Consider the following 24,370-nt stretch of genomic DNA (forward strand, 5'->3'; position numbering starts at 1 on the left):
ATGTGTGTGTATGTGTGTGTATATGTGTGTGTGTGTATGTGTGTGTGTATATGTGTGTGTGTATGTGTGTATATGTGTGTGTATGGGTGTGTGTATATGTGTGTGTGTATGTGTGTATGTGTGTGTGTATGTGTGTGTATGTGTGTGTGTGTGTGTGTGTGTGTGTGTGTACTGCTCAGCCAACATAATGTTATTTGTATTTACGTGCATGTATGTGTTTTCAGGACTGACCATTTGGTACTGGATAACCAGTTGGTGTGCTCTTCTATGGGGAAGACCATTTCTCCTGCTCTTAGCTTTCCCTAGCTGCCTAGTTCTTTATCTTGGGCTAAGGCCTCATGAGCCCCTTCTCCTGTTAAATGTCTAGATGTCCTCTTGTTTCCTTTGGGCTTTGATTGGCTTTGAGGTTGTCTTGTAGGGTAGACCAGAGCTTGTGAGCCCCAGGGACCTGCTTACCTCATCAGCACCAGGATTCCAAGCCATGCCCAGGTCTTTTTAAAGTATGTTTTGATGGTTGAACTCCAGTATTTGTGTATAAATGGCAAGAATTTTACTGAGTGAGCCGTTTAAATTCAGAACTTTGAATTTAACTACATGCAGTGTACTTCTAAGCAGTGATAGAGTTCAGCGATATCCCAATATTAAAGAAATCATTCACAGGAAGCAGTTTAAACTCAGAAGAAGATACATGCCATAAAATTCTTCCTATCATTACAGCTAATGAGAATAAATCTGGAAATCTGTGATTGAATATGTGTAGATTATAGAATTTAAAGGGGGCTTTCAAGCTGGAAAATTTCCCATTATGCAAATGTCTATCTGAACTGGTCTATCTGAACTGTTGTGCCAAAATTCTGCGAGGTGGGAGGATTATAAACATCAGAGGTTTAGTTCTTGTGGTGTCTGAGGCTGGAAAGTTCAAGACCAAGTTGCCGGCAGATTCGGTATCTGGCAAAGGTTCTTGTACTTGATGCATTCGTCTGCTACATCATTCGTCTGATGACTTTTTGCTATGCTTGCATGTGGTAGAAAAGATGAGTGGGCTCCCATCACCCTCTTTCATAAGGACACTAATCCCATGGATGAGGGCTTCACCCTTATGACCATTACAGGTTCCTACCTGAGGTTAGGATTTCAACACCTGCATGTCAGGGGCATAAAAGCATAGAAATCGCTGGGCAGTTGGTGGAGCATGCCTTTAATCCCAGCATTTGGGAGGTAGAGGCAGGCGGATTTCTAGGTTTAAGGCCAGCCTGGTCTACAGAGTGAGTTCCACAACAGCCAGGGCTAAACAGAGAAACCCTGTCTCAACAAAACAAAACAAAACAAAAGCATAGAAATCATCGAGCTAAACAAAACCTTTTTCCCAGCCAGGCAGCATGTTAGTGGGCAGGATCACCTGGAGGAGAACTTAGGAGTCAGGTGAGTTTGGTTATCTGTATTCTTTGTTTGTTTAATTTGAAAGGAAAACATTTTGGGAAGAATAGGGTGATGATGGGGGTGATGGTGATGGTGGTGATGGTGGTGGTGGTGGTGGTGATGATGATACAACAATGAAAGGATGGGGCAACGTCGTTGCATGCTCAGCACACACATCTTACATTTCAGTGTCAGCATTATGGTGGCTCAGTTTCTTCAGGATGCAGCTTATGACAAAGTCCAAACCATAGCTCAAGAGCTGCTGAATCTTGCTGAAAAGTGTAAGCATCTCACATCACATGAGTCACTCTCAGAGTGTGCTCACCAACTGGTAGGTGGATCGTGTGTTTTGTGGGTTGCTTTATTCTCCTGTCTGAACTAGACAGGACCCAGAAGATAGTGCTAAAACAGGACTGCTTGAATAATTAGGCAGGCCATTGCAAAGCAAGAGTATGCATATGAATCACAAGCCAGATATAATCTCTGTAGGCATCTAAATCCATATTTAACCAAATTCTCTCTGGGAGCCCAGGTTCTGAGGGCCAAGCACTCGAGAGAATGAATCAATGAATCACAGCTCTGCAGAGCAATGAGCTTATTTGTATTGATCTCTCTGCCTGAGTCACCACACACTGGTGTCTGACATCCTCACGCAAAGAGATTGAATTGAAATTTCAATTAATTAAAAAGAATTTCTTTAAGAATTTGAAAAAGAAACAAATATTTTTACACGTCCCTTTCTCAGTCACTAGAATATTAGGGGTATTTATTATCGTTTTATTATAAAACTCTATATGTTTTGTGATCAGCAATTTCAGTAGAAATATTTTTAGTTTTTAAACTGTGTGTGTATCTCAGAGGGCAACTTGTGGAAATTAATTTTCTCCTTTGACTGTGTGGTTCCCAGGGATTGAATTTAGGTGGTCAGGCTTGGCAGCGAGTGCCTTCAGCCATTGGGCCATCTCATACCCCTTCCTGGGAAATTCTTGGTTAACACTATCATTCTCTTAGAATACAGAGTTTCACGATCAGTTATTTTCATGCTAAATAATGTAACATATACATGAGGAGTAGCCTTCCTTCTTTATTTGTGGAGTTTCCTGCTCATCTCTTGGGCTAATAATGTCTGTGTGTATCATGTGCTAGATTTTGAATAATGGAAGGGATGTCACCAGTCCATATTTTAAATGATGGTTCTGCCAGTGGCTATATTAGTTTATAGAACAATCTCTTTTTTATTTCCATTTCAAAAGATGACTTTTTTTCTGTATTTATTTCTCAAATATGAAGCACACTTGCCAGCTGAGGTTTACCAAACGCCACACGTTGACTGCCACCTAAAAACATTTGAAAACATGGAAATTATTACATTTCCAGCTGTAAAACTGACAACAAGCACACACTGACTCAAAGTTCAGTTCTTAAAATATGTTCCCATGGAAACCAAATTAAAAAAGAGTCAGAAATAAACCAAATTAGCAGCTTTTCTTTTTCTTTCTTTTGTTTTCTTTTTTGGTGGATAGTTCTCCTTAGAAAAATCCTGCTGCCCTGGTTACTCTGAACAATATCTAGTTACTTTTCAAAAGCCTTGCGATCTCTTGTGAATCAAGCAATGTCATAGGAAAGGGAAAATGGTAAACTCTCTGTGGTCGACAACGAGGAGGTGTGAATTTAGATTTTAAGACCCAAGAGGGGCTGGAAAGATGGCTTAGTAAAGGCCCTTGCTTCTAAGCCTGACAGCCTGAGTTTGATGCCTGGAACCTGTACAGTGGAAGGAGAAGATCGCCCACCTCAAGTGGTCCTCTGCCCTGTATACCTGCTCCTCTGCACACATGCTCACCATACACAATGGGTAAATGGATTATTTTTAAAGAGTATCTAAAAGGTTTGTACTTAAAATTTATGCCTGGGGCCTGACATGTAGTTCAGTCTGTGAAATACTTGTACATGAATGAAGAGCTAAGTGCGGGTCCTAGTAGCTATGCCAAGCCAGGCACAGCCGTGCATTTCCATAACCAGTGACAGGTAGATCCCAGAGCTTGCTCATCAGTCAGTACAATTGTAGTTGCAGGTTCAGTGAAAGACCTTGTCTTAGAACTAAGAGGGACAGTGATTTAGAAAGATACTCAACATTGGCCTCTGCCTGTGCACATGCATGTGCACATACTTGTGCATACAATTACATGTATGCACACAGATATACACACATGTACACAGACTAAAACAAAAAATTAATTTAAAATGGGCATGTACACATGGAATAAACAAATAAAATTGAAGTCTCTGTGTCCAGAGATTATTAGATCCAAAGCTCAGCATAATGAGTCCAGTTTAGCTCTCCCGTGATAAGGAATGTCCCTGCATATTCCTCTTCCCTCCAATAGATGGCTACCTTCCTCACACATATTTGCAACAACCAAGGACTGGTGGATAATCATGTGTTCACTGAGTGTTGTAAGATGAAAAATGCAGCAAGACTGGGGTGCTTCCTGTCCTACAAGAAAGATGATGCAGACAGCCATGATATACCCCTGCTTCTAAGGCCTGAACTGACCTGTGAGACAGATGAGGAGAAGAATATGTCCCTGAAGGCAAGGTAAGCCACTTCTCTTTGCCATGGTCTTTTACAAAGAATATTTTCCCATTTTTAAGACAGACCTTTTGCATATAAAATTCTCTGAAAGTAATGTTTTATTATATGGAATTAAAATGGAAACGAGCTATGATTCTTTTTTTTTTTTTTCTTCTAAAGAGGATGCCAATTGATATCCTATTGGATAAATAAGGCCTGGAAGTGTCTGTTGTTCATGATTAGAAATGACTAGGCCCTGTAAAGGGCTTGCCTCTTTGATTAGAAGGAGCAGTAGAAAACAATATTCAGTGTTGTAGTGAGAAACAATGTTAGTGGTCAACAAATGCTGAGGTTAAAACAGCATTGTAACTCCTAGAGAAGTAAAACAGAGGGCCTGTGGCTGCATACCAAACAGCCAACCTGACCAAAGAAGAGGACAGACAAGGCTCTGGGAAATTGGCAAAGCTGCTCTAGGCAGGCTCCTGCTGCTCACACGAAGCCCACCTATCCCCTGTGAGGAAGTAAGCAAGGAAGGCCCCTGTCCTTACCCCTTGTGAATATCCCAGCACTGTGGATAGATGCACTTTGTACCTGTTTTGTATCTAAAGCATCAGATTATGTAAGGTTTAAATTGGAAGTAAAAGTAAGAATGGCTTCTAAGCAGACTGTTACCTGCTCCAGGAAAAAGGTCATCCCAGGCCACCACAGGGGTGACCCAAGGGAGGAGAAATGGTGGACTAAGATGTCAATTCAGATTCCAGGGCTGTCCTTTGGCTGTGCTGCTTGGCTTAGTCCTCCTGTCCTGTGGAAGGATGCTTGTGTTTCTGTATCCTTGTGCTTCTGTATCTTTACCTGCTGACATAACCATGTCTGATGAATTATTGTTCCAGTGTCACCATGTGAGTTCTTTGGAAGCATAAGAATCGAGATTGCTTTAGAGCTTGGATATGAGGGGATTCAGAAGGCGCCATATGTATCTCTTCATGTGTAACAAAGGATCCAGTTGACTATGCTAACCTAGGAAAACCATAAAAAGCAGAGAGCACTGGGGATAGAGGCCAGTAACAAGCCCCAGTCCTAGTGAGATGCATCCGTAGATAGCAGACAGAGCTCATGAGAGGTGTGATATACGTTCTGTCATTTGAGATTAACTGTAATAACTGTAGATTAAACAGAGGTGAATTTTCAGGTAAAACACATACCGTGTAATCCTGGGGTGAGTGTGAGCAGTATGGCATTATCAGGATCCTAGTCTGGACCCTAATTAGCATGGAGCTGCATCTGTTGAGAGTCAGGTGCTAACAAGCAGTTAGGGTTTAGAGCCAGGAACTGAGAAGGGGAATACTAGACTGTGGCTCTCAGGGAATGGGGCTGCATCCACATTACTCAGTCAGACACCGACATGAAGACGAAGGCAGAGATCCCATTGCTGGGTCTCCAGTCTGGGAGCCGGGTGGTAATCTGATCATGGATTTTATGCACGTTAGTCTAATTCAGGGATAATTGAGGAGACTAGACAATGTGGAGCTGAACAACCCAAACCTGTTTAGCTCACACTTACAGGGGCAGGAGTGACCTAGGAGGTTTCTGAATCTTCATGAAAGGAGCATGTGCCCTCAGATGCTCAGTTGGAAAAGATTAAGGGACCGCACCGCGTGTCACACAAGTTCCAAAGTGCCTGACATTAAGGGCAAAGCAGGAGAATAGCTACTCGTATACTAAAGTGCTACGCATGCTGTGGCTCACTACAGGCTTCAGGAACCCCCAAAGCATCTCCACAGCAGATGAAGGACACAAGCAGTATACCGAAGGGCACTGTCAGGGACTTGGGTGGACATTGAGCTCCCCAGCTAAGCTGTACTCTCTGAAGAAGTGCCTGCTTTTGGAGGCCTGCTTGTTAGGACGTTAGCAGAGGCCTTCTTGTTCCCAGTCTCATTAGCTCTCCGCCCTTGTTCCAGGGTCCATGAATCAGGGGCTTTTCCTCAGGGCTCCCTCAGGACTGGGATGATTTCATATCTATGGTAATTCCTTTTTGAATAAAAATTACTGTGTCCAAACGTGTGTGGTGTGTGTGGTGTATGTGTGTGTTTGTGGGACCGTTTCTCTCCTCTTCCCTTGACATGTGATTCAGCTGTCAAACTGGTCACCAGCTAGCATCTTTACCACTGAGCCATCTTGTTAAACTAGCATCTTTACCACGGAGGCATCTTGTTAAACCCTAGGTTGATTCCTCTGACCCTTAACTGGCCCGATTAGAAGACCTGACATTTTTCTGTTAGCGCTTCCCTTCATGGCCCTCGTAAATATTTAACTACAGTGCAACTGTGACTTTCATCTTGGCTTCCAGCCATACTTGGCTACTTTGGCATCTGGCAGCTCAGTATTTTTTTTTTTCCAGCTCAGCTCAAATCCTGACAATTCTTATCTAATGACTAACTGGATCTCAGATGCCTTTGCGTTGGGTTGCAGAATCTGGAATTTGTGTTTATAAAAGAAAAGAGAATTGAGAGTTTTGAAAGGAAATAAATGGACAAGCCTAGATGCAAGGCATAGCACGCCCATTCATCTTTTATTTGGTCAAAGCGGCCAACTTCACTACAGAGGCTGGGAAAGTGGTGTTCCTAAGTACACAGCAGAAGGACATAGATTTGTGCGGACATACAAGTTTTGGTCTACAGTGCCCACTTGTGCTGAGTACATACTTATCCTGTACATGAGTCCGTTTTTAAACATGTCCCATAGGCAAGTATAAGGAAGCGTAAGTTCGGAGAATTTAGTAACAAGCAAACATACTGAATGTCAGGACACACGACAATGGTGTTGACTGTGATAGCCTAGAAAGAACTTCTATATGACCTGGTGAGACTTCTCACCACCATCTATACTTGTAAAGTCAATTCCTGACCCACAAGAACAATCCTGATTATCAGTGCAGCTTAGACTCTTGAACTTCCTACCTGCCTGTCTCTCTAAGGAAGTGGAGAGATCTAATTTCTCAATATGTTCAGCCCACCTGACACAGACAATTTATGGGCACCTGGAGAATGATCCTGATGACTTGTTCATAGTTAACATCTGATGGTTTAGCAAAGTTCTGCCAAATCTCAATCACTGGGATTTCTGGAAGTTTCAGACAGATGCAGAATGAACAAATGCTGTGTGTTTGAAATGACATTGGCATATGGGCCTCAATGGCAAAGCTCACAACTTTGCAATTGTCAAATTACAGGTTCAGCTATGAAATGTCTAGAAGACACCCATTCTTATATGGACCCACTATCTTGACCATGTCTGCTTGCTATGAAACAGCTGTTCAATTATGTTGTCAAGAAGAGAATAAAACAGAGTGCTTGTGGACAAAGGTATTGTATACATAGCTCAGTTGTTAGGGCTTTGTGATGGAAATTGTGGATTGTAGAGAAACAGCATAACGTGACCTCACAGCGTGCCAGATGCAGGATCTAAAGCTCTTCTCTGGACCAAAAATAGAGTCCATTTTTAAAAATAAAGGTATATAGTCTTGCAATGTCAGAAGCAGCACAGTTTTGAAAATAAACATTTAAGCATTCCAGGCACAGTCGCTATGTAACCAAACAACATGAAATTCAGAGATGTAAAGCAATGATAATTATTTTATTACCATTAGTGTCTGTGAATCAGGAACTCCGGAAGTAACTCACCTGGGGTTTTCTGGCTCATAAACTTTCATGTAATTGTAATCAGATAACATCTGGATCTGGGATTCAGGAGGAGCTGGAGTCCTGGGCATTAGTACACCATCTCTGCCTAGTCTACAGTCTCAAGTGTGTGCGTGCAGTATTCTTGCTTGGGCTCCTCTGGGCTGTTTAACAGCATGATGACCAGAGGGCAACTGGATTGCTTACATATAGCTAAAGGCTTCAGGAAAGAATCTTCTAGTAGACAAAGATGAGGCTGTATAGCCATTTGTAATCTAGCCTCTGAAGTCATTTCTACCGGGTTCTCCTGTTTAAAACACTATAAGACCTCACCAGTTGGAGAGGGCCTGTGAGTAGAATTTACTTCTTGCTGGGAACCATGATCAGTCCCTTCTCAGAAAAACACGGGACAGGAGATATTTTAGCCTTTTGACTATCATTGGATAGATGCAAACCAGTGGTTCATTTTAAGATAAAAGGATGTGTGTGTGTGTGTGTGTGTGTGTGTGTGTGTGTGTGTGTGTGTGTGTGATGTGCTCATTAAATTTTCTAAATAGAAAAATTCAAAACACTAACAGAGCTATGTTATGAGGGCCCACCAGACAGATTTTCTACATGCCATACTGAAAACTAATGGTAATTTGATAATCATTATGGTGAATTACTCAAGGCTAAGTATGGCTGATTTTATCTTGATGTCTTTATTGTTCTGAGTCAGAAACCAGCTCATGTCCTCTAAAATTCATAGAACTTTATCTCTTTCTCCTACCTAGTTTCTCCTTGTGTATTAAAAAAATAGGGTATCTGAAGAGATTCTGCCATAGTCCAAGAACTCCATGATTGCATTGTTTTTCATTAAAGCTATCTGTTTATATTTCTGACCCCCCATTATTATCCTGGTGGATTCTGGTTCCTTTGGAAGCTGATTCTCAGTTCCTAAGTGGGTGCTCATTTTTCTTTCCTCTTGCTTTCACTTTAATTAAAGCCTGAAAGCCAATGGTTATACACGTATGCCTGTCTCATTGTCTAGCATTTCAAAATAAAATACAAAATATGTTTGCTCATTTTCATGAGGGTCCCTGAGGCTTCATTATACTCTGATCACTGGTACAATTAATATACGGTATAATTGATTAGGTAATTTTCTCCAAGGACCAAACAAGAGCCACTTTAGAACAGACATCTAAGCAACACTGAATATCACAACCCGAATGTGAAGAAACCATTGTGACTTGTATACCATACTTAAAGTAGAAATCTAGGCTTAAAGAAAACAAGCATTTGGAGGTAAAGAAGTAAACACGCATGGCAGAATGGAGGCATTTATTTCAGCTGAGCAGTCTGAGACACGCCCAGGATGAAATGGTTAATGACTTGGATCAAAGAAAGTACAGCTGTAGGGCAGTTTTGAGTCTCTGTGGTTGCTCTCCAGACATTACTTTATGAAGAAGCCTTGAGACAAAATGATCTCTGGGGAGAGTGAGGTGTTATTGTTGCAAAAACCTTGTCATGTTATTTCTTTACAGTTATCCCCTCTTAAGTCAGTAGGTTGAAGACTTTCAAATGTTGTGGACATCGATAATTTTTAATTTTCTACCTTTCCCTAATGATGTTGTTAACATTATCCATTACTAACACATTTCTTTAATGTGTTGTTTTCCATTTGCAGCTAGAACCCATCAGAAAATATATTAGAGGAATATCTGTGAGACATCATCACTTATGTGAAATTGGCACAAAATTCAATGAGAAAGTGGCAAGTGCGGTGTAAGTTTCCTGCATGGATCTATGTGCTGTACTGCTGCTATGTCATCTGTTTTGGCTAAACTACTTTGAAAAGTCATTTTAACACTGTCAACATAAGCCTGGAACCCTTCTGTCCTAGTTTGAGTTTCTATTGCTATGAAGAGACACCATGACCTAGGCAACTCTTATAAAGGACATTTAATTAGGGCTATTGTGCAGGTTTAGAGGTTCAGTCCATTATCATCGTGGCAGGAAGCATGGCAGCAGCCAAGCAGGCATGGCACTAGAGGAGCTGAGAGTTCTACATCTTCATCCAAAGGAAGCCAGGAACAGACTGGCTCCCATGTGGCTAGGAGGAAGGTTTCAAAGACCACCCCACAGTGATATTCCTACTCCAACAAGGCCATACCTACTCCAACAAAGCCACACCTACTTCAACAAGGCTACACCTCCTAATAGTGCCATTCCCTGGGCCAAGCATATTCAAACCACAACACCTTCTCTTTATCTATGCTTCTCATCTGTTCAAACATGGCACAAGAGTGGGGTATGAAACCACATAGTTCTCAACTGCCTGCAGGATCTCCTCTGAGTTTATCTCATCTGTACAAATCCCTCAGTGCATGATAGACTTTTGGCACTAAGATCCAGAGACTTAGGGCTGGAGAGATATAATATTTATTGCTCTTGCAGAGGACCCAAGTTAGGTTCCCAGTAGCCACTTTGAATGGCCAACAATTGCCCGTAACTCAGCTCTGGGGGAACTGCTGCCCCCTTTTGGACTCCTTGAGTACTTACACTCACACATGCACATTTTTATACACAGGCACACAGACACCTCTATATCCATATAAATAAAAGTAGAAAATACTTCCTAATACTTGCTAATTTATTTAGACATTTTTGGTTCCTTAACATGGAAATTCAAAATATGGAAGAAAGGGAAGGAGAAAATGTTTTTAATTATATTACAATCTCAAAAAGAAAATAATTACTAAAAACAGAATGCTAGGGCTGGAGAAATGGCTCAGCAGGTAAGAACACTGACTGCTCTTCTGTAGATCCTGAGTTCAAATTCCAGCAACCACATGGTGGCTCACAACTATCCATAATGAGATCTAATGTCCTCTTTGGGATTCCTGAAGGCAGCTATAGTGTACTTACATATAAAAAATAAATAAGTCTTAAAAAAACCAAAAAACCAAACCCAAAAAACCAGACAGATGTACTCATTCTAAAAAAATAATGTTTCAATATACTTAATTTTCTTTACAGAGAGTTGACTCTACTCACTAAAAAGCAACCTAAAGCTAATTTTTCTGAAATTGCCAAATTGACCATGGCTGTTAAAAATCTACATGAGACCTGTTGTGAAGGAAATACATTAGCATGTGCCCTGGACAGGGTAAGACATCTTATCTCTCTTTATAATTATTTTAATTAATTAAGTTTGTTCTTTGACAAATTCACACACATACAACATATTCTGATTGCTACCATCCTCTCTCATATTAACCTTTAAAAGGATTGAAGTTCCTAAGCAATGATACACTTGTAAATAATGAAACTAGAGAATTGATGATTGCTTCTTTCTGTCAGGAGACAGACAAAACAAAATGTCAGAGAGCCCTTCACACACGAACAGCACCTATGCCCAGTCAGTGCTCAGTACTGCTGGGGGCCGGACAGCAGCAGGAATGCTAGCACAACCTGCACTTAGCAAATTTAATTGTCTTGCTGTCACAAACAAACTTAAAGTATCCAGATTGTAGCGGAAATAGGTTAGTGGCTTGCCAAAGCCAGTGTTTATATGTCTGAGGGGCTTCCATTCTGCTCTAGGGAGCTGTTGCTCTTCTGTTCTCACTTGGAACATTGATATGAACAGTACAATATGGTATCTTTGCAGGATCATTTGATTTCTATCTTTTGCCTTGGTCACCGATGGATCATTTTTTTTTAAGATTTATTTATTTTATGTCTATGAATTCTCTGTCGCTCTCTTCAGACACACCAGAAGAGGACATTGGACCCCACTACATATGGTTGTGAGCCACCATGTGGTTGTTGGGAATTGAACTCAGGACCTCTGGAAGAGCAGTCAGTGCTCTTACAGCCATCTCTGCAACTTTCACCTATGGGTCTTATAAATGAAAGTACTTGTCACAAGTATTAGGACTGGTATTCTGATCGGCAGAACTCATGAGAAGCTGGATGTGGTAGTATACATCTGTAATCATAGTATGTCCACAGTGAAAAGGGGGCCACAGAGGCAGGAGACTGCTCAAAATCTCTCAGGTCAGTTAGTCCAGCTAATATGGTGGTTAGCAACCAGAGAAACTGCTCCAAACAAGATGGAAGGCTAGAACAGACAGTCGAGGTTGGCATCTGACCTCCATCTGTGCATTGTGGCACTCATGCACTGGCACTCACACATTCTCACTCACTCAAATACATGTACACACACACACACACACACACACACACACACACACACACACCACACTACGCACTCAACCAGAAGGTACAGTGAAAAAATATTTTTTACATTTTAAACACTTCTGTGAATCTAGCGTTGATGTATTTTGGAGCTTGTGCTGTGATATTTATGTGTTTATACTCTAATTTTCTCATTTAAGTTATAACTGTTTTATATGTATATATATATATATAGTTTGGATATTTGTTTATGCTAATTTCTGAAAATGAATTTTATTTTTTCCTTTTAAAATTTCTAACATCTAAAAAAATCAATTTATCTTTATTTTATATGCGTATGGGTGTATTTCCTGTATGTGTCTATGTATGGTGTATGGACCTCACCCAAGAGGGCCAGAGGAGGGTCAGAACTGGAGTTACAGATGATTGCTAGCTGCCAAGTGGGTGCTGAGAATCGAATCCTGGGCCTGTAGAGGAGGAGCCAGTGCTCTTCAGCATCTCTCCAGTCCCTTTGACATTTTCAAATAGGACGGAGGCTATGTGTTATTTGAGGTATTTGCTTGTTCATTAAACTTCAGGTTGAGGTGGAGACAGAAAATACAGAATGCTTTTCCATTCCACATCTGCCAGTCTTAACGTTTTTCCAGCAAATCCTCATTGTTCCTGGATTCTGTAGTTCTAAACTCATCTGCTTTTCCAGATGCAAACCCAATATTCCCAGCACTTCCAATGTTGTTCCCCGGACTAACACATGCTCAGAGCAGCCGAAAATTTGAGCTGCTTGATACATGTAATATAGCCAGCCCTGTGAGGTCCACCAAGGCTCTGCTCTGGATTGGTTTCAGCTCTCACACTGTAAGCTAATATTCTTTTTCTTACTTAATGGCAACCTTTTTTGTTGGTAATTTTGATGCTCAAGGCTGTACCAGATACAGCAATGTAATGCTGCCTCAAGATGGCACGCGTCTTGCACAGAGGATGTGCGGATTAGATAGTTTCTGCCCATACGGTGCTGTCTTGCTATTGGCTATGAGTTCAACATTGAGAAAGCAACAGCCCTTCACCAGGAGAGGTGTACTAAGCAAGGCTATTCTTGTTTGATTAGTTGATTGGTTAATGGTGTGGCCAGAGGCTCAGGAGAGCCCTGCATTTTTTCTGGCATGTCATTGATTCAGTATGCACCAATTCAGTGTTTAGACTGGGAATCAACTGTTCACTTTGTCGAATGTTAAATGGGTATCTTCCTCAAAACATCTCACTTATCATGTTCTCATGAAGGGAAATAGAGCTGTAGATGATGCTATCGCTTGGAATAAAAACACCATCAATTATGTAATTGTATGTTCTTTTTCATATGTATTTGATCTTCTTTTTAATTAATTGGCTCTGAAAAAGAGTGATGTTTTATTTATTGGTCTTCTCCAAAACAAATTCTTGGCCCAACTTGCTGAGTTTATGCACTATGTAAGGTCAAATAGACATGTATTTCTTTCCAAAAGGAGTTAATTATGAATGTCTCTTTGGGATATTCAGTTTGCCTCTGGTAAAGCTGTGTGTGTGTGTGTGTGTGTGTGTGTGTGTGTGTGTGTGTGTGTTATCAAGTGTTCTTCTGCTAGTCTAGTGACAGCAAACTAAGTTGAGGATAAAGTAATCAAAGAATGACTTGCCTTCCTGTCGCCAGCGCCAGCTTATGAACTACACCTGCACTAACCAGGCCATCTTATCCAGCAAGTTCGCCGAGTGTTGTGGACTGCCAGAACCATTCCTGGGGGAATGCATCATCAACTCAGAAAATGACAACCAACCCGACCTTTCACCCCTACCGCTCACAAGGTTTACAGAAGACCAGTCTGTGTGCGAACAATTCAGCGACAACCAGGATAACTTTCTACAGGGGTAAGGCAACTTTCCCTCTCGTAACTTATGGCTTCCTTTGGGAGATGTTGCAAATTTGAATGTAAACGATGCCTGTGGTGAACAGTCTGGCCAAGAGGAGACTGAAGTTGTTCAGGGCCACTCAGGATGCCTTGTGGGACCATGGGTTCAGGTGCTTGGGAACAGTATGGGAAAGGGAAGCTACAGGGTCCCATTTTATTCTCAAATGTTGACAAGGAGTGCAAAGACTTTTTCAGAAAGAGCATGGTGTTAAGTGTTACAGACTTGGGATGAGGGAGTTAGAGATAAATAAGAGGATCAGACTGGTATTCTTAGCTAGCACTTGTATTCTAATTAATTTAATATACACTATCAAACAGACATAACATTTAAGCATTGATAAGTTGTGACATTTAGCATCATTGGTCTCTATTCAGAAGTGGATGTAAGTTTGTGTATCAAAGCAAAGTGATTTCAGTACATAATATTAAGGCAATAACATTGTGTAATTAAATTGCTTCCAGAGAACTAAGTTTTCCTCAAAGTTAAAAGACTTCACTTATATTTTACAAATTATGTCTGATCCTAGCTAATAAAATTGAATACTACAATCTGAACCCACCCATATAAATTCCTAAACTTGTATTTGGTACTGAAAAGTCAGTAGACTTATGCTGACTAGATCCAGTAGTATAAGGCATATGAAACCTAGTGTTGTGGGTACCTGTCCAATCTGGTTGTGCAGCAACTTGATCTCCCAGGCAGTGTGTTCCAGCTGTAAACTGAGGAAGCCTGTGAGGACACTCAAAGGTTTCACCTTCATCTAGTGTTTTGAAAACATTCCAGAATTCTTTCTAAAAAGTTATTATTATTATTATTATTATTATTATTATTATTATTATTGTTATTATTATTAATTGTGTGTATGTGTGTTTCTGTCCATACTAAGGCTAGCAGTGCCAGGTTCCTTGGACCCGGAGTTACAAGCCATTGTGTGCTCCTGAATGTGTGAGATGAGAACTAAATTCTGGTCCTCTGGAAGAGCAGGGTGTGCTCCTAACCACTGGGCCATCTCTGCATCCCCCACATTAATTCTTTTGGTGAGCCAGATGAGTGTATAGATTATGACTATACTACTCACACTTAATGGTGTATTTGAAAGGGGGCAGGGGAGATGGTGATTTAACTCCTCAAAAGGACATTCATAGGACATTTTGTTTGTTTGTTAAAGAAAAGAATTTAGTCCCAAAGATAATTGGAAAAATCCATCTTTCCATACAAATACTTGAAATTGATCTCACATGGACGTTTCCAGAGCCTGAGCCAGAAGCTTCTAGTCAGACAATGTGTTTTAGGTTCAAATTCTGAATCTGCTATCCCATAGCACATGGCCTTGGAAAATCATGTGCTCTTACGGATTTGGTTTTCTTATCTCAATGGACTATAATGAAGCCTCTGGCAGCTTCCCAAGGTTTCTAAATGGGGGTCACTTCAACTTCATGGCCTTCATGGCTTTTTGAATACAAGAAAACACACAAAACATAAACCATAAACTCGAGGCCTCTGAGTTCTAACTTTCGTCTTCTCATGTGTCTTATGTGATACAGGTTTCTTTATGAATACTCAAGAAGACACCTGGAATTGGCAGTTCCTGTGATCTTAAGAGTCTTTGAAACATATAAATATGTACTGGAGAAATGTTGCAAGTTAGCAAACCCCTTGGAATGCCACCAGCCTGGGGTGAATTCCTTTCTTACCTACTTTTTTTGTTGGTTAGGAAATAGTATATATAGTTTTTTATTTCAATGATAGTCTTCTATTAGATATTTTCTTTAGTTACACTTCAAATGTTATCCCTTTCCTCATTTCCCCTTTGAAAACCCCCTTATCCCATCCTCCCTCCTAATCCACCCAGTCCCGATTCCCTGTCCTGGTATTCTCCTACACTGGGGCATTGAGCCTTCACAAGACCAAGGACCTATCCTCTCATTGAAGTCCCACAAGGCTATCCTCTGCTACATAGTAGCTGGAGCCTTGAGACCCCCCATGTGTATTCTTTGGTTGGTGGTTTAGTCCCTGGGAGCTCTGGGGGTACTGGTTAGTTCATATTGTTGATCCTCCTATGGGGCTGCAAACCCCTTCAACTCCTTGGATCCTTTCTCTAGCTCCTCCATTGGAACCCTGTGCTCAATCCAATGGTTGGCTGGCTTTTTTTTTTTTTTTTTTTTTTTTTTTTTTTTTTTTTTGGTTTTTCGAGACAGGGTTTCTCTGTGTAGCCCGGGCTGTCCTGGAACTCACTCTGTAGACCAGGCTGCCCTCGAACTCAGAAATCCACCTGCCTCTGCCTCCCAAGTGCTGGGATCAAAGGCATGTGCCACCACCGCCCGGCAGGTTGGCTGGCTTTTAAAAACACGTTCCTCACAAGTGGTTGCAAACAGTGAACATTCTAGTGTTGTTAGAAGTACTTCCTTGGGACTGAAGAGATGGCTCAAGGGTTAAGAGCACTGACTGCTCTTCCAGAGGTCCTGAGTTCAATTCCCAGCAACCACATGGTGGTTCATAACCATCTATAATGAGACCTGGTGCCCTCTTCTGGCATGCAAGCAGAACACTATACATAATAAATAAATAAATCTTAGAAAGAAAGAAAGAAAAAGAAGTACTTCCCTCTGTAAAATGAGTTTTCCATGTTTTGGTTAATTATGAGCACTAGGTGAGAAGTAGGATTCCTCCCTAACCCAAAGCGGGATGACCGCAGCATAAAGACTTGTCTGTACTGTGAGCTGCTTCTGGAGACCCTTGTCATATCCTATTTGAAGAGAAGGCAGACGTTGGCTTGACACCGGAGCAGGGTGCTACAGCCTGGTTGGGTGCCATGTGGTATGAAAGATGGCTCCCTTTCAGGCTAGCAATCTGCCTGACTTCAGGTAGCTGCCGCTCTTGGTGTGCATCTTTATGGAGCAGCCAGGGTCCACACAAGCTTCAAATTTGGTAGTTATCTGTGGATTACTAGGGCCTAGGTAGTTCTGACTTTACTGTAAATTGATGGCTTACACATCGAAGATTGTGGCAAGAGTGGAGAGCAAAGCAGGAATGAAGAGAAAAATCTATGTGCTGTCTGGGTTCAAGCACATCCACGGTATTTCTGTCTCTAGAGAGAAGGCTATGCGACCATGTGCTTTCTCAAAATAACATTTTTTAAAAAAATATTTGTTTATTTCATGTATGAGTACACTGTAGCTGTTTTCAGACACACCAGAAAAGGGCATCCCATTTCAGATGGTTGTGAGCCACTGCATGGTTGCTGGGAATTGAACGCAGGACCTCTGGAAGAGGTCCTCGTAACCGCTGAGTCATCTCTCCAGACCCCTCAAAATAAATAACATTTTGAGACTTCTGTGCTGGACAACTTTATGTCAACTTGACACAGGCTAGAGTCATCAGAGAGGAGAGGACCTCAGTTGAGAAACTGTCTCAATGAGATTAGGCTAATTGACATGAAGGCCAGGCCCCTTATGGGCAAAGCCACCGGAGGACTGTTGGTCCAGAGTTCTATAAGAAAGCAGGCTGAGCAAGACAAGGGGAGCAAGCCAGTAAGCAGCACCCCTCTGTAACCTCTGCATCAGCTCCTGCCTTCCCTGATGATGAATAGTGGAAGCAAAGACCAAATAAACCCTTTCTTCCCCCATTTGCTTTGGTCATGTTGTTTCATCACAGCAACAGCGGCCCTAAGACAGCTTCTATAGTGATCTACAACTCTGGCAGCACACAGAAGCATGGGAGGGCAGAGCTTGCGGGGCAGCCTTCCCAGAGCACCCAGTTGACTCTCTCAGTAGCCTGGTAGAACAGGCAATATGCAGCTCCAGAGGCCTTCTGTGGGTAAGAAGGTCGCAGTTCAGAAGGGTAGGCAACTTTGCCTCATGTTACACTGGCAGTGAAGACAGGGATAAGAATACAATCCAGGTCAACAGCTAGCAAATCTGTGGGAATTTTCTCTGTGACAAACACTGCTTATTAGGATGAGGTACACTGTGTTGGCTTGCTAACAGAGGTGTGCTCCTGTCTAAGAGCCAAGCCTGCAAGGTTACTAATGCCCTCCTACTGCTGCCTATTTCATGGTTGAAGAACACTTTGATTTACCCTTAGCTCTGAAAATCCCATTTGCTTCCTCTCAGTGTACTTTGTGACATGTTTTATAACCATGACTGATATATATTTATAATAAACTGTGACCCCTTAGCACACATACTATCTCTAGACCTGCATATTTGTACCTATGTGTATGTGTGCATGCTGCTAATATCAAAAGCCTAATTACTAAATGAACCAATGAATGCACACACACACACACACACACACACACACACACACACACACACTAGCTGAATAGGTCTATACCTTTTCCCTTTCTGGCTTGATGAATGATTTGCCTTGTGGTTATAGAATTTGGCATTTAGGCCCAAAGATGAGTTTACATCATGATAAAATGAATTCTTAATCTTGCCAGTCCGTTTGTTTCCTACAAAGCATGTGATGATTTCTCTTTCAGAAAAGCATGATTTTTTCCTTTGTGTTTTCAAAAACCCACTAACTAAAAACACAAAAACCAATGAACCAAACAAAAAACCAAGACAAACGAAACTAACCAACAACAGAAAACAAATGTAGTTATTTTTATTGAATATTTTATTAAAAATAGAGCAAATATTTTTACTAAATGGTTAGGAAAAATCCTACCATAATCTTATCTCAAGGCATATTGCTGTGACCCTGGATAAACACTAACTACAGCATCTATTTTTTTTTCCTTTAGAAAGAGGTGTTCCAAAGAGTGGTATCTGAAAGCCGCGACCGTGTTAAAACTTACTGTGACTTACACAAGAAGCTGGGCGGTAGCAGCTTCCAGGACAGGTATGCTCCTCAGAGGCCCCAGAGTCATCCTTATCAGAGACTATTGGGTAATCCTAGATGCTAAGATTGGCTCAGAGTTTTCATCCACTCTTTAACTGAGTATTGACTAGCCCTCTGTGCTGATTCAACAGATATTTATGTAACTTTGGGAGCCTCCATCCTACCCCCAAGGCCCATCTTTCAGTCGCCCCTGAGGTAAGGGAGCAAAGCAAGCTGGCTCTTCAGGGCCACCATGTCCTGCATACCTGACCATTTACCTTGGGACTGGGACTTGGAATCAAAGCTCCTGTTGAGATTAGCATCCAGGGTCCACTTTCCAGTCTGGTTTTTCAGGCAAGGTTAGTGTTTTGACCACCAAGAGCTAGATGGATGGCTTAGTCATTTGTCAAGGGAAAGTGAACACCCTGGTTAGAAAGAGCCTGGTTAATCCTATTTATCAAGGACTGCATAATCCAAAAGTAAAGGCGGTTTTAGGAATCTCTGGGGGTCTTCTAGAATGGTCTATTTATAAGCACAGTATTAAAGGAAAGCTCAGTTTGACATAGCATCTCATAATATGGAGTTTAAATTAAATGTCCAAAATAATGGATCACAGAGTGCTGTTTCTTTCAGGCAGGGATTTCAGCTAAGTGCTTTCTTTCTTTTTATTTTGTGTGTAGTTGCTAATGCCCATTGTAAGGATTAGATTTGTGGTTCTCAAACATTGGAGTATGACAGAACCTTCCAGAAGACATTAGAACCCAGGCCCTGAACTCAGAGTTTCCAATTCAGGAAGTCTAAGGAATGTCCTGGATTTCTAACCAGTTCCTAGAGAGGCCGACACTGCTATAGCTGGCTAATCCCCTTAAGGGCGGCTGTCTACCCAGCTGCTGTAGCAACTGCCTCCTTCTTCCACATGCATTTCTGCTAGCAATGCAGCAATTAGGTCTAGTTGTCTGTGGTCCTCAACATGGGGCTCTACGGTCTTTCTCTTTAAACCACTTCCTCTCTTCCACCTTCACCACTACCTTTCCAATTCAGGCCGATTTCCTTTACTTGTTTAGTCGGAAAGGCCTTAAAATAGTTTGATGCTTTGCTCTGACTCTTGGAAGCCCCTGTGCACTCTTCTCAAAGAATCCATCACCTTAAAACAATGTAAAACTGGTTTTGATATCTAATCCCCATCCCAAACAAACAAAAACAAACAATATTACTCCAGAGTCAATGACATTCCAAGTCCTCCTATCCTACCTACCACTGCCCTTACCCCCGCTTATTCATTTCTCAACTCTAAAGACTTTCTCTGGATGTCTTTACAGGCCTCCTGAAATGGGCACTACCATCATCTTTTATACTCTGAATTAAATTTGCCAAGGTAGTATTGAAATAGGCCAGTTTTTAAAAATTGAATAAACATTAAACCAGAATGTGACGTGCACCACCACAAAAGCAGAAAGAAGTCACACTCCCTGGTCACGGCTAGGCAGACATAGCACGTGATGCACAGTAATTAGTGAACTCATTATGAACAATTACTAGTCCTCGATCTAACAGTCTCACTTGCCAAATAAAGTTCACCCTAGCTTTACCTGTCAGTTAACCTAATTGATGTTAACCGAGTCTCTAGAGATCAACAGCTCACATTCCCACCCTGCCTTTTCCCCAAAGCCCTTCTTATATCTTTAAGCAAGGAGGTAGTTTTGCAACTGGGAGCAGGTAAGCTCCCCCCAAGCTGAGAGAAAGGGGAGCTGTTTATGTCCCTGGATTCTTGCGTCCCTGAAAAAGACATTGCTGGCTCATAAAGTGGGTGAAAAACTAGATCTGTTTTTCAATACATACTGTATGCACTTAGTTGAAATCATTACAAGAGTTTCTGACTTGAACTCACTAAGAAAGATGAAGACAGAGTCAATTTCTTCCTACATTTTCAGCAAGAGACTTGACCCCTAGCTCACAGCACCTGCAACACTCTGTCCACACACTATTCTTGTCTACCTCTGATCGCTGGGGTGTGAGTCCCTGGAGAACAGGGGAGGCACCTTGCAGTCACTGTGCTCTTACTCCACATCTGACAAATGGTCCTCAGGAGCTTTATCAAGGCTCTGTCCAGTGGAGCTGTCTGATTTCAGCTTTGACAGTATCCCTGATAAGTCCAGTAAAGAAAGGTTGGGTTGGAGCAGGGCATGAATGGGATGCTACGGCAATTGTGACCAGTTACTGAGCCATCAGGACAAGGCAGAAGAGATTTGCCTAATGCCTGGTTCTTTCTACATTAGAGATAATGTTGGATATCGTGAGAAACTCAAGATGGATGTTTGTGTGTGTACCTATTACCAGGAATAAGAACTTACTCTTTTAGGCTCACGGTGCTTTATACGAAGAAAGCCCCACAGCTGTCTGCCCAGGAGCTGGTGGCATTCACCAAGAAGATGGCAGCAGCTGCCCAGAGATGTTGCCCACTAAGGGATGAGCAGCAGTCGGCTTGTGTGGAGGACCAGGTAATCACACTCACAACACATCTGCCATCTCTCTCTGGTCCCTGGGAATCAACTTCATTTCTTGGGCATATATATGACTTACCAGTAGAATTTAAAATTCTCAGAGGAGGATATTTCCAGGCATCTCATGCCAACTGTCTTTCCTCAGCCTCAAGAGAGGACTGTCCCCTCTCAAACTTTAGGTTCCCATCTTCCAGGTCCTATATAAGGGTCTACTGCTGGAGTTTTAAAATTGACAAAACTGACGTTGGTAAGCAGTTTCAAAGATGCTGTGGATGTTTGACTAACACTGGTGGATCTCCCAAGTGAATGTGTTAGTTCCTAAGTGTGATCGTTCACAGGGACAAAAAGACAATAATCATCACCTTGTCCCTCTTCATTTAATTCTCTTCCGGAAAAGGCTAAGCTGATTCTTGGAGAGCTGTGTAGAAGACATGGTGGGACGCCTGTCAATACCGGAGTGGGCCACTGCTGCGACGACTCCTATGCCTTCAGAAAGCCATGCTTTGATGACCTGCAAGTGGATAGCACTTACATTTCTCTACCTTTATCTTGTGACCAAGCCATCAGCCTTAAAGAGGACTTTTGTCGAACTCAGGAAGAGGAACTCCAAATTGAAAAGCAAAAGTAAGCGCGCGTTCACTTTGGCTTTTGCTAGCCAGGAGGTGGCTCCTACCTCTGGAAGCCAGCTACTGATAGAACTCTTGGAAGAAGAGCACGGCACCTAAGTGTTCTGTTGGAAATCAAGTGGGATTCATTTTATTAAGTAAATTATCTGGTATAGCTACTGTGTTGTGACCCCTGCTTGATCAGTTTATGAATCAGAGAATGAAGCAAATTTATAAGAAAATATTGGTAGAGAATACTTTAATACAATGTTTCCAAAATGTTGCAGTCCAGACATCCATCTAAGAGGGTGCTCTATTAAAAAAAAATTATTAAAGAAGTTTGGAAATGTTGCTCTCCTAGAAGAGAAAGTAACAATAATAAGCAAGGAAGTCAGAGAAATCTTGCAGTTAAGTAATCTAGTTTCATCTTCTTCTTAAGAATCAGTTATGGGGCTCAGTAGTTAGGCATATACACTGGACTTGCTCGGCCTTGTTCCCAGCACTCCTGTCCGATGGATGTCCCGTCACAGACACCTGTAATTACAACTACAAGGGATCTGATGCCCTCTTCTGTACTCATGTGCACCTAATTTTACACACACACACACACACACACACACACACACACACACACACAATTTAAGAGTAAAAATTAGGTAGTTTTTAATAGAATCATTTAGGACCTGGTGAGATGACTCTGTGGTGCTTAAGCACAAGTTTTATCTCTGGATCACACAAGGGGCAGGGAGATATGGCTCCAAAGCATTGTCCTCTGACCTCCACACACACACTGCTGTACATGTGTTTCTGCACAGCAGACACACACACACTCACTCACATACTCACACAAATTAATTAGTTGAAAATTTAAAATGAGTAATTTAGACATCAGAACTTAATAGGATTGTACAGGCCTTGTATGTTGAGGGAGTCTTTGAGGTGCTCCATCAGAGCTGGGGATATTACCTCTTAATGCGTTATATCCAATGACAGCGTCTTCAGCTACTATTAGGAGCATTGTTTGAGACTGTTTTGTTTGTTTAATTGTTTGTATGATAGTAGAGGGTGACAGCTGCATTGCAATGCATTACCAATGAGCACAAGTCTTCAAACCCGTGATTTCTATTCTTTTATGAGGCAGGGTCTATGCAGTCCAGGCCTGTCTCAACTTACTGTCTAGCAAAGGGTGACCTTGAACTACCGATCTTTCTCTACCTCTGCAGTGCTGATTACAGGCAAATGCTCGTTTTCTGAAGCAATTGTGATCAAACTCTGGACCTCATGCTTGCTAAGAAAGCTACATCCACAACCCTTTTTTTCTCTTGAAATGCACCAGATAAGGCTTTGTATACTATAACACAAGAAAATAAGATATCCCTAGATATTAACAATATAGGAAATAAACATTTCAAAGTTATTTTCTGTGAAGACATAAAGTCAAAGCACCATGAAAACAGGAGAATTTTTAAGTCCTCCCAATACCAAATTTAGGAAACCAATCCAAAACACACTGCATAATTTCTTTATAAATATTTTCAGTTACAGCCACTGATTGGATCAGTAGAAATGTTTAATTATTAAAAAGTTCGTCCTTTTGTTGAATAGAAATCTGTTTTCTTTTCACTTCTCATCGTGGTTCTATTTGAAACTACAGTGAAAAGTACTTCAAGGAATTCTGTGTTGTTAACGACACATTCTTTTCTTAACATATATATGTTAATACATATATGTATGGATTTTAATAAATTATTAGTTATTGCTATGACCCTGCCATCCCCCAATAATCGAGGCAGAGTCCTATGGATTTTTAAAAATCAGCTCTAGCACAATTACTGGGCAAATTACTCCTAATCTGGTGAGCTTTGATCTTGCTGTGTATTGTAATGCTAAGTGCACAGCCCCCAAGATCTGGAGTTTGCACATAGACACAAATGCAGCTATGTGATCCTGCTTCCAAGTTATTTCTGACTGGTAAGTAAAGATGCCAACAGCTAATAGCTGGGCAGAAGAGACATAGGCAAGGTTTAGGCTTCGCAGGTTTGTGGTCCACCAGAAGAGAGTGTAGGAGGAGGAAGGAGAAGCTGCCAAGGGTTAGGAGTAAAGAAACTGGCCCTGTAGGCTTGCACAATTGGAGTTAAGAACAGCCGAGATGAAACATAGTAAGTAATAACTCGGGGTTAATGATAAAAAAGTAGATTCTAACAACATAGAGGGTAGATATCTAGCTCTTGTGTTGTTTAAGGCTTATTATAAATATAAAGGTTGTGTGTGTCTTTTATCTGGGAAATTAAATGATAGAGGCTGGGTAGAAACCTTGGACCTGGATTTAAATAATTACTATAACATATTGGTTCTCCTCTGATCCCAAGTCTGTAATGCCTAATGCTGGGTAGAAACCTCTGGTTGGGAATAAATAATTTTTACAACATAATTTAATTTTTCTATCACAAGATTGATAGTTTCCAGCTGTGTTTCCAAAGCACTTGCTGATTGTGTCTTTCCCAGGTTATTTTTGCTTCATTAGCCTCTTCAGGGTCCACTTCTTGGCCACGTGCTCATGATCCACCCAGCTTTATGGCAGCCTCCTCCTCTTGCCTCCCTCCTCCTCCTCTTTTTCCTCCTCCTCTCCCCCTTCCTCCTCCCTCCCTC

At 41.5% G+C, this 24,370-nt stretch overlaps 1 protein-coding gene across 1 annotated transcript in view; it reads left to right on the forward strand.

The window, feature by feature from the left end:
- The window catches only part of LOC116104465 (alpha-fetoprotein-like), a 37,685-nt gene that overhangs the window by 1,823 nt on the left and 11,492 nt on the right, over window positions 1–24,370 (forward strand). Inside the window, exons 2-12 of the mRNA XM_031390964.1 lie at window positions 1,371–1,422; window positions 1,609–1,750; window positions 3,804–4,015; window positions 7,221–7,353; window positions 9,338–9,435; window positions 10,690–10,819; window positions 13,532–13,746; window positions 15,333–15,465; window positions 18,539–18,636; window positions 20,975–21,113; window positions 21,514–21,740. Coding sequence (XP_031246824.1) covers window positions 1,371–1,422; window positions 1,609–1,750; window positions 3,804–4,015; window positions 7,221–7,353; window positions 9,338–9,435; window positions 10,690–10,819; window positions 13,532–13,746; window positions 15,333–15,465; window positions 18,539–18,636; window positions 20,975–21,113; window positions 21,514–21,740 — 1,579 coding nt within the window. The remainder of the gene's footprint in view (window positions 1–1,370; window positions 1,423–1,608; window positions 1,751–3,803; window positions 4,016–7,220; window positions 7,354–9,337; window positions 9,436–10,689; window positions 10,820–13,531; window positions 13,747–15,332; window positions 15,466–18,538; window positions 18,637–20,974; window positions 21,114–21,513; window positions 21,741–24,370) is intronic.

The sequence above is a fragment of the Mastomys coucha genome, unplaced genomic scaffold (assembly GCF_008632895.1).
Source record: "Mastomys coucha isolate ucsf_1 unplaced genomic scaffold, UCSF_Mcou_1 pScaffold22, whole genome shotgun sequence".
NCBI lineage: Eukaryota > Metazoa > Chordata > Mammalia > Rodentia > Muridae > Mastomys > Mastomys coucha.